This window comes from Penaeus vannamei, unplaced genomic scaffold (genome assembly GCF_042767895.1).
Source record: "Penaeus vannamei isolate JL-2024 unplaced genomic scaffold, ASM4276789v1 unanchor481, whole genome shotgun sequence".
In the NCBI taxonomy this organism is placed as follows: domain Eukaryota; kingdom Metazoa; phylum Arthropoda; class Malacostraca; order Decapoda; family Penaeidae; genus Penaeus; species Penaeus vannamei.
In genome coordinates this window covers 12,501-24,009 of record NW_027213485.1, presented here as the reverse complement: position 1 = coordinate 24,009, position 11,509 = coordinate 12,501, and the positions used below count along the sequence as shown (strand labels likewise).

Genomic DNA, 11,509 nt, shown 5'->3' with positions numbered 1-11,509 from the left:
CCGATAGTGGCAGAATGGTTAAGGATGTTAAAACAATCTATTCGTTCCAGTCATTTGCTGTAAGAAAATAATACATAGACATTGCATGAGGATTCTATACTTCTTGCAGTCTTTGACTGCAGTTTCACTGCTCGTTACCCAACAGCCCTTTTAGGGGAATCAAAATCATACTTTTAACATTTTTCCTAAAGGAAATAATGTATATACACGTGTCAAGTGTTCATACTTACATACTTATGCCGTACGTTAACAAATTATTAATTTAGCTTTACACACGAACACGAATGTAATTATCTTTCATTCAACATTCGTATGAAAAGAATAAAAAATCACTAAATTTACCTTTTGGGGGAAGCCAAAATGGCCTTCGCCACCCCGTAATCCTCGGCGACCTCTCTTCTCTTAATTATTATCACTGCCTCTCCTTCCTGTCCAGTCACCGGTAGTGTCCCGCCCTCCGCCAACAGCCACCTACACCTCGTCAACAATATACACGACTCGAGCGAACCTACGAACCTGCACAACTGCTCTTAACCACCACCTTGTAACAAGGTAGCCAGGAATTAAAGCCGTGACACCTTCCCTGCTCGAGTTTCCATATTACATATCTATGTTCTTATTACTTACACATGCATGAAAGGACATGAAATTTCTGAGATACCGATGTGTATATATACAATTGTACAATTGATATAAATATACGTATATTTTCCATAGGAGAGATATGGCTTGTTTTGACGTCCTACACTGAAATAGGAAAGAATGGAATCTTTAGTGACCTATCATGAGTTACACATGGCTTAAACGCACACACTTAAGTAGAAAAACGTACATAGGCGCAGATAAATACATAGAAGGGGAACGGACTGCAACCAAGGCAACATTTATTTATTTATTTATTTATTTTATCATTATTATTTTTTTGTATTCTCTTCGCACTATGCTTTCTTATTTGTTAACGTCACCTTCCTTTTCTTTTCCCATTTTACTATATCGGAATTTTTCTGTTTTACATAGCAAATTATGACGTTTTTCCCTTTTTTTCGCCTTATTTTATTTTGTTAGCGAATTTTTCTGTATTTATTTCGCAGTGTTAATGACTCTTTCGCACTTTTCTTAATTCGCATTTTTACGCATATCTACTTTTTTCTCATTTAACACGTCTTTGTTTTCATCTGTATTCACTCTTACTTTTGTTAGCGCAGTTTTCTGTATCTTTTTCTATTTTTCTTTCCTTCGAATATTTGTCGCATTTTCTAGTTGAATTTTGTTCTCACTCGTCTTTATTTTCTAAATACTGGGACGTTTTATCTTGATATTTCTTACTCGAATTTTTATCACACTCGTGATGCATATATGCGTTTAATTTCCATAGGAGGGATATGGAATGTTTTTACTTCCTACACTGAAATAGGAAAAAATGGATTTTTTATTGACCTATCATGAGTTGCACATGGCCTACACGCACACACAGTACAAACACATATACACATAAAGATATACAAAAGGGAAAACTGATTACAACCGGCGGGCGTCTTGTATTTTTGTGCCCGGGGCTTTCCATGTCTTTCAGCCCCGGGCGAGGTTGCAACCAGAGGGAGCACTTTTGGCTCCCTTTTGCAGATTCGAACTCGCGATCGCGGGTTTCGAATCTGGCGCCCTTACCCTCTCGACCACGGTGTCGAGGGGCAACAGGAAAGGGTTGGGAGAGGTATTTATGCAACTTGTGTGTTTGTTTGTGTATAATATATCTTGTAATTTTCCTCTTTAGGTTTATCACACCGTTGATCACGGTCAGCAGTTTGATTCGTTACTTGATTGCGGAAAACTACATCTGGCAGACTCAAGATCATATGTATAGCAAAAGAGAAACTAAACTCTTAAACTCATTCAAAAATGACAGCAGCAGTTTCCAGCTTTGCCAGAAAGGAAAACACATGACACATCGAGAATGAATGTCACATGAGCTGCCTCTGAGACACAATGCGTGAACCTCAGGTCATCCTAGAGGATAAATTATGTTTCATATTTCATCCTGATGGAAATGATCGCAACAGCAATAGCAACTATGTTCAAATTAGATATGAATGGGAATAATGATAATAAAAAGGTTATTTTAATGCAAATCATAACAGCAAAAAAAAAAATATTATTATGATAATGGTACGATGATAATAACAGTGTCAATAACTGTAATAATAGTTCAATTAGTTATAATGATGGTGATGATAATGGTTACTATGATCATGAAAATAACAGTAATAGTAATGAAATATGATGAGAAATAGCAATAGTGATAATGAGCGTAACGATATTGAACATGATAATTACGGTAGTGATAATAATGATTATGGCAGTAGTGATGATGATAATAGAAACAATGTAATAATAAACAATTACAATTATAATAATGATGATATTGATAATAATTCTAATAATGAGTATAATTTGGACCTCAATCAAATTTATATACGCATGATAAATCTCATGTTACACACGTCTTTTCTCTTTTCGAAATGACTAATTATTGATGGAAATAAAAAATACAAAATCTCTATGTATAAAATTCATTTTCTCAGAGCGACGTTAAACTACAAAAGAAATAAAAAAGAAATACACTAGATTCTGGCTTTGGATGTCTCACTTGTAGAGTACAACAGTTTACAGCTTTGCCAAACAGTAAAATAATGACAGAGAAGTCAAAAAGGTATTTGTCACACGTCTAGTTTGGAGATTTAATATCAAGTTTATTTCCTAGGTCAAAGAAATATAAGGTTAATATGACCATATCTAATATTTATTATAATGATCGCAACAGCAACGATAAAGATATATAGAGATAAACAAACAAACAAACAAAGTAAGTAAAAATATGAAAAAAGTCAGATATTGTTCCTTACAAAAAAAAAAAAAAAAAAAAGTAAGTAAAAACATGATAAAAGAAATATAAATAAATCTTCTTAGGTCTGTCTGATGTAGTTTTCTGGAATTAACTAACGGACCATATTGCTGACCATAATCAACGAAGGTGTGATGAGTGATAAACGCAGCATGAAAACCTTGAAATTTCCTCATTGAAACGGCAGGAGGAATGATACATTTGATGTTTTCATTTTTTCTTCTTCGCACTCAGTCAGCATTTATTTCTATTACAGAGTTGTTTCATATCTATTTTTATATATTTATGTTCGTATATGAATATGTGTCCATCTGCATTCAGTCGCTTTTGTGTTTTAAATTTTCTTTATTGTATTAACTGCATTGATTTCATCTTTTTGTTTCCCTCTTTTTCTTGTTTCCTCTCTTTTCTCTTTCTCTCGTATCCTGTCTTTTTATCCTTTCTAACTGTCTGTCTTATCTATTTCTATCACTATCTAAATATCTGTCTACCAGTTAATATTCTCTCTGTGTGGCTTCGACCAACAGATTTTTCTTGTTTTGTATAAAATCAGCTTTCTTTCCCTTCACATTAGGACCTTGTAGCGTCGTGGTTGACACGACTGACTCTCAGTCAGATCTCGGGTTCGATTCCCGGCGGGGACAACAGATCGAATTTTTTCTTTCTTTCTTTCTTTTTCATGTAACTCGTTTTCTCATATCAATGTTTATTAACGTATTTCTTCTCAATACTATAATTTTAAAGTAAACTGAGCTTTCTCTACAAACACACATAAACAAGCAGTTGTGCGCTCTCTCTCTCTCTCTCTCTCTCTCAATTTTCTTTGTTTATCAGCTTAGTGTTCTCATCACCATATGAGTGTTGCTATTCATCACATGTATTCATGTCCGAATGCATCACACACACGCACAAGAGATACGAACTAAGCATATTCGAATGATGATTGCATCGCAAAACGAAGACCAACATTTTCCAATTTATTATCCCCAGATAGCTTCGAAATTCATCTTATTCCTTCTCATCCACTGGAAAGAATAGAAGAGGAATGAAAGGTAGAAAGCAGAAGAGAGAGGAGCGAAAGAAAGGAGAGCAAGTAAGAGGAGGGATTGAAGGAAAGGAGGGAAGGAAAAGAAAGATTGAAAGAGAGAAAAGAGAGGTCAAGGATAGGAAGAAAGTAGGGAATGAATGACAGGAAAGCAGAGAAAATGGGAGATAAGAAGAGAAAGGAAGAAAGAAGGGAAAGGGAGGACAAAGGCGCAGGGTTTTAAAAATAGCGAATAGGAGGAGGAAAGAGAAAGAAAAGATATGAGGAGAGGAAAGGGAGTAGGATGAAAGAGAGGGAAAGAGAAAGACAGAAGAGAGGGAGGAGAAAGAAGTGGCTATGAGGAGAGGGGAAAAGAGCGAAAAGAGGACGAATGGAAGAGAGGAGAGAAATAAGAAATAAACAATATGGTTGGCAGGAGAGAGAAAGCGAAGGAGAGGTGGGGAAAATGATGAGGAAAAGAAAGGGGGAAGAAAAGGGAAAGAGGGGATATAGGAAGAGAGAATTTGAAATGAAAGAAAGAGCGAGTCGAAGAACATGAAAAGGAGGAGAGAGAAAAGATGAGAAAATTCTAGGGATGGGAGGCAGGAGAGCATTTTTGTTTGTTTTGCTTTTTCCACGCGGTTTCCCGATGTCTTTCTGTTGTTCGTCTTCTTGTTTCGTTTGTTTCACAGTCTTCCTATTTTCCATGACGTGCTTCTCCTTCTCTGCCTCCTTCCCTACTTCTTCGTATCATTGCTGTTATTACTATGCTTTCCTCCTCCTCCTATTCTTATTATGGCTATTATTGTTGTTGTTGTTATTGAGATTATGGTTATTGTTATCATTATTACTAATGTTGCTTTTCATCATTATAGGTATCTTTATTATCATCATTATTCTTTCAAATGATTATCATTATTTGTAATAGCATTTTCATTATTAAAATTACTGTCATTATTGTTGTTCGTATCATCATGAACAATAATATTGCTGTTATTGTCTATCTGCCTCTTTCTCTCTGTTTATGTGCGTGCATTTGTTATAATTTTTATATTTCCGTCTCAGTGTTGATCCAGATACGTTTTTCCAGAATTATATTACTCGATCGGAATTTTGTCAGTTTGAAGGGAGATCAGATTTGTTCAACAGATTTTAAAGTAGAATGTAACCACCTCAAGTGTTAAAGAAAAGAAGAGACAAAGATGTTGTTTTGTTTGTCATGTCATAATATGCCCCTCCCTCCCTCAGTGTCCGCTGCTGTGACAATATCTACGTCATATTACTTTCTTATTTTGTTAGGTTAATGGCATGTCATGGTATTTCACTTAATCTGTTGTGCGAACTTTTTCCTTTCAAAATCGCTTTCAAATAAACCTGAATTTCTGTCTTGAATTATTAGAATTCATTCGAATTCCTGTTTGGTGAAATCTTGTTTTTATCATAAATTTCTTATAATTTTCTGTTGAAGGAACAGTTTTTACCCAACTACAGCACGTCTTCGAAGATAAATATCAATCAATATACAAATTCTGTGTCGCTATGAAATTACATGCTTTCTCAGTGTGTTAAAAGAATACTCGTTTTGAAAATCTTCGAATGAAATATATGACATATCAAATGGTATAGATTATATATATATATATATATATATATATATATATATATATATATATATATATATATATATATACACACACACACACACACACACACACACATATGTATATATATATATATATATATATATATATATATATATATATATATATATATATATATATATATATATATATATATATATATATATATATATATGAAAAAATAGTTTCATGAGAAAAGAGAATAAAACGAAGTGTAAGCAAGAATTACGGCATTTCATGCGGTACAAAATAGAAGATATATGATTAGCACAGGATCCAGCTGTCACAATGCAATAGTAGTTGTATTTCACACTTTGGTAGCTGTACTGTCTGGTTTGTCTACTTTGCATTTTTATTTCATTACAGAGCATAAGTAGCATTTACTTATTTCATGATACTGTGATCTGCAATGACAACAAACCTCTCGTATTTTATAGGTAGTTATCAAGCAACTGTAAAAAGAAGAAAAAAAAAAAAAAAACATCTCTCCCATGGAACCGCATTCCTTATCTGAAGAAGGCAAAGTAGAATGAAAACACTAAGATGATAAAACAAAACGTGCTTCTTCTTTTGCCTCTTTCCTACCTGCCACCTTTTCTACTCGGGCTTGATATTTCTTTCTTTTCATCAGTTGTTCGTCCACTTCGTCCTCCTCCCATTCTTTGCTTCTCATATCACTAATATAGTCATGTGATTAAGAAACAAAATTGTGAAAACGGGCATAAACACTAACAAACAAGGCATACAAAAAACAACACCGAAGACAGAGACAGAAACTAAAGTAGAAAGAAAAATGGAACGGAAGGCAAGTAGATAGAGATGCAAACATAAATTCATGCCTAAAAAAGAACAATTTATAGTATCCGTCAGGGATTGAACCCGAGTCTGTCGCGTAGGAGGCGACCGTGCTAACCACTAGACCAAAGAAATGAGCCTGTAATGTTACAATTATATTGTAGCTTTTACTAGACCACATATTACACTTGTGTATGTAATGTTGCATATATATATATGTGTGTGTGTGTGTATGTGTGTGTGCGCGTGTATTTTCCTTAAAAGAGTAAGATGTATTAAACATTATTTAATTCCTACCATTGCACTGAAATATGTCCAATCTTTAAATAAATCAAATGAAGTTACCAACCTTTTAAATCCCTCTTCTCTTGCCTCGTCCATAAGCCTACTTTCCTCAAATATCCAGTAAAAAGGAAAAATCTACCTATTTTCCTTCTTATCTCAACTAAGCTTTAAAATAAAAGAATAAGAAAATCTTGGAAAAAATATAAAGCACTATTTTTTTTCTTTCTTTTTTGTACTTAATTTGTTGGCATGCCTACTGACGTTGCCATTATCGTTATTATCAATACTCTTCACAGACTTCCAAATCGGCAATACCATTAGAATACGTATTTCGAAATTACCAGTGAGCCATATAGTTTATTTACTTACCCTCTTTTCTTATTTACCCTTCACCTCCCCTCTTCTCTCTTTCAATTCTTCTTTTCCTTCTCTTCTTTCTTTCGTTCCCTCCGTCTCCTACTTCCTCTCCTTTCTTTCTCTCCTCTATCTTCCCCTTTCTTCTTTTCATTCCCTTTTTACTCTTTCCCCTGGAAGAGGATGAATTTCGAAGTAAAGAGGATGAATTTCGAAGCTATCTGGGAATAAATTGCAAAATGTGGCAGACTTCGTTTTGCGATGTAACCATCATTCGAATATGCTTAGATCGTATCTCATATGGTGATGATAAAACTAAGCTGATAAACAAAGAAAACTGAGAGAGAGAGAGAGAGAGAGAGAGAGAGAGAGAGAGAGAGAGAGAGAGAGAGAGAGAGAGAGAGAGAGAGAGAGAGAGAGAGAGAGAGAGAGAAAGCGCACAACTACTTCCTTGTATGTGTCTGTAGAGAAAGCTCTGTGTACTTTCAAGAAAACAAAGGTATAGAGGTGAGAGGAGAATGGAAATAACGATAATAGAGGAAAAGAGAAGATACAATAAAAAGATAAACACGCTAAAACTGAAAATGGTAATGAATAATGTTTATCGCAATAACAGCGATGAGAAGACTAAAGGAAATATAGTAGTAAATGATAGGAATAACGATAATGGTAATATGGATAGACATGAATGTACTAAAACCTTTGCATCTGAAATGTCTATATCCATCCAAGTTATGGGAATGGTGGGAGTGAGGTAGGAGACGGGAGAATAGGATGTACGAAGAGAGGAAGAAGAGGAGTAAGGAAGAGAGGAGAAAGAAGGAAACGAGGGAGTGAGGAAGAGAGAGAGAGGAGGAGAGGGAAGGAGAGCGGGTAAAGGAGAGATGAAGGAGGAAAGGGAGAAGAGTGAGAAAGAGTGGGAAGGAGAAGGGTAAGCGAGAAAAAGGAAAAAGGGAGTTAGGAAGAGTAGACAAAAAGTAGAGGAAAAGAGGTGAGGAGGAGAGGAAGAACTGGGCGGAAAGGAATGATTCAGAAAAGGGAGCGGAATGAGGAAGAGGAGAATAAAGGAGGTGTGAGGAGGAAAGGAAGAATGGATGAGGGAGACAAGGAAAAAGGGTAGAAAGGAACATGAAAGGTGCTTGATTTATATATATACATTTATGTAAAAGATGTATATTTTGTCATATGTCTATCTATTCATATGTCTAACTATATATTATGTCTATCGATCTATATCTGTTTCTCTCTATCTTTTCATCAATCTATTCATATATCCATCTATTATTCTATATCTATCTATATGCATCTGTTCATCTATATTTATCTATATGTATCTGTTCATCTATACTTATCTATCTATATGTATCTAATCATCTAAATCTATCTATCTATAAATACGTTTTTCTTCATTTATATTATTAATTTATATTTATGTATTTAGCAATATATACCCATTTGTCTATATTTATCAATATCTATTTATCTATATCTATGTCAGTCAACAAAATTTAATAAAAATGATACAAATGATAAATAAAAAAACGTGGCACCTACGCGAACCCCTGTTCACTTGGCGTGGGTGAGGCTCGATCGCGGGCCCCTCGCGTGGGAGGCGACGACCTTACCAACCGCACCACCGATTCTTATGTACATGTCAAGGTACTTGGGTTTTTGAAGATAACATTGGCGTATTCTCTCTCTCTCTCTCTCTCTCTCTCTCTCTCTCTCTCTCTCTCTCTCTCTCTCTCTCTCTCTCTCTCTCTCTCTCTCTCTCTCTCTCTCTCTCTCTCTCTCTCTCTCTCTCTCTCTCTCTCTCTCTCTCTCTCTCTCTCTCTCTCTCTCTCTCTCTGTGTGTGTGTGTGTGTGTGTGGTGTTTGTGTGCATTCGTGAACTCTCTCTCTCTCTATATGTGCGTGTGTGTGAAACTGTATGTGCGTGTGTGTGCATTCGTTTACAGAGATTTGTGCGTGTGCGTGTTTCCATATTCTTTTCATGATTATATACATATGTAGTATATTTAACACATAGATGAGGGAAATAAGCGGATTTTGAACATGATTTTGAGGAATAAAATGATACAAGGAGACGTTATCTCCTTTCTTTTTTTCTCGAAGTAGGGTCATGATTCATTTTAAGAAGGAAAGTGTTATCGGCATATAAAAACAAAAGATTTTCTGAAAAAGAAAAAAAAAAAAATCTTTGGGCTTCATTGTAATGTTTCAAAAAATGAAATTAAGTAACGATGAATAACATTCTAAATAAACATTCTACAGAAGATCCTTAGAATAAAATGAAAATGAAATAATACGCGACTGGTTAAGTAAATCCCTGTTGTTATACAATTTACGATAACAATAACATTCTTACAACTCATTTGTGTTGCAGTGATTAAAGTTATGTATGGTAAAGTTAGGTAAAGTAAAGTTAAGTAAAGTAAATAGATGAATATAAAAAATGTAAAAAAATGGTAATCAGTCGTGCTGTAATGGACTGTTAACCTATATTTAGAATATAAGGTACTGTATTTTCATTATCCTCAATGACTCTACATTGTAGGTGATTTGCCTTGCAATCAAATATGATAAGGCAAAACCAAATGTATCTCTAGTGATCTGTTTTCAGTATGCACTGGTCAAGGGAGTTTGGCTGAATTCAAGGCAACATATCTGAATCACGGTTCAAGAAAGCACCGGAATGTTTTTCTTCTAAAGCATCCTTGAGTTAGAGATCACTCATCAGGCCATCTTGGCTACTTAGGACGCTGCTATTCGGGGCTAACAAGCAGCAGTTTTTGTGGTTTGTTTGTTTTTGCTTATGATGTAATTGTCGTTTGAATATGTTTAGATATTATCTCTCTCTCTCTCTCTCTCTCTCTCTCTCTCTCTCTCTCTCTCTCTCTCTCTCTCTCTCTCTCTCTCTCTCTCTCTCTCTCTCTCTCTCTCTCTCTCTCTCTCTCCCTCCCCCTCTTTCTCTGTCCCTCTCTCTTTCTCTCTTTTCCTCTCTCCCTCCCTCTCCTTCTCTCTCTCTCTCTCTCTCTCTCTTCCCTCCCCCTCCCTCTCTCTCTCTCCCTCTCTCTTGTCCCTCTTTCCCCTTCCTCTCTCCCTCTTTCTGTCACTCTCTCTCTTTCTCCCTCCCTCCTTCCCTCGCTCCCTCCCTCCCTCTCCTCTCTCTCTTTCTCCCTCCCTTCCTCCCTCCCTCCCCCTCTCTCTGTCCCTCTCTCTCTTTCTCCCTCCCTCCCTCCCTACCTCCTTCCCCCCCTCCCTCCCTCCCTCCCTCTCTTCGTCTTGACAACCAACATTACTCGAATTTAAGTGGTTCCTCTTATCGGATAAAGAGGTAGAAATTACGTGTTTTTTTATGACAGTCGTGTTGTTGATAAAGGCGAATGTCATTGTGATTTATGGTGTCTAATTATAATGGTATGGATGAAGGGAATTATCTTAATTGTTATTGGGACATCGATGAGGAATGGGAGAAATGAGGAATGATGGGATAAAGGGTAAGAAGGAATGGGAAGAATGAAGATGGGAAAAGAAATAAGGAGAAGTGAAACAGGAGACAGGATGAAGAAGAAAGAAGAAAGAAGTAGAAATAAATAAGAAGAAAAGAAAAAGAAGATAATTAAAAGAAACAGATGGGGGAGAAGACAGAAACAGAAGTAGAAAATGAAAAGAAAGGGCAAAGAAAAGAGATAGAAGAAATCAAAGGCAAACGACAATGGAAGTTATGTAAATAATGATCAAACTTTCCAGCAATTAATAAATTATAATAAGAACATATGATGATGATAATAACAATGATATTGCCACTGTTGTTCATAGTGTCAATGACAATAACAATCATGATAATAATAATAACAACAATAATAACAATGATGATGATGATGAAAATAACAATAATAACAATGATGATGTTAGTGAAGATAACAATGGTGACAGTGGAGATAACAATAATAATGATGATGATGGTGGAAATAACAAAAATAACAATGATGATGATGGTGAAGATAACAATAATAACAATCATGATGTTAGTGAAGATAACAATGGTGACAGTGGAGATAACAATGATAATGATGATGATGGTGGAAATAACGAAAATAACAATGATGATGATGGTGAAGATAACCATAATAACAATGACATCGACATTGCCAATAGCGCCAAGAACAGTAATTGATAAAAATAACGGTAATGGAATCAGTCACCAACAGAAGGCAATTCTGGTTCTGAAGGAGGAGGAGGAGGAAGAGAAGGAGTAGGAGAAGGGGAAGGAGTTGGAGGAAGAGGAAACGGAGAATGAGGAGGAAAAGGGGGAAGAGGGAGAGGTGGAGGAAATGGAGGAGGAAATGGAATAAGAGGAAGATAGGAGAAGGAGGAAGAAGAAGAGGAGTAGGAGGAGAAAATGGAGGAAAATGAGAAGGAGGATGAAATGGAGGAAGAGGAGGAGGAATAGAGAACAAAGTTAACGAAAACTGACAGGAGAAAAAGAAAAAAAAGAAAAGTCGACAAG

At 35.7% G+C, this 11,509-nt stretch overlaps 1 protein-coding gene across 1 annotated transcript in view; it reads right to left on the bottom strand.

Annotated features, from left to right (window-relative positions):
* Positions 1-1,890: 1,890 nt before the first annotated feature.
* Positions 1,891-11,509, bottom strand: part of LOC113808824 (soluble guanylate cyclase 89Db) — a gene marked incomplete at its 5' end in the record, with an annotated part of 19,552 nt that continues 9,933 nt past the window's right edge. The window contains 2 exon segments of the mRNA XM_070119652.1: positions 1,891-2,004; positions 2,618-2,722. Of these exon segments, the coding sequence (XP_069975753.1) occupies positions 1,891-2,004; positions 2,618-2,722 (219 nt within the window).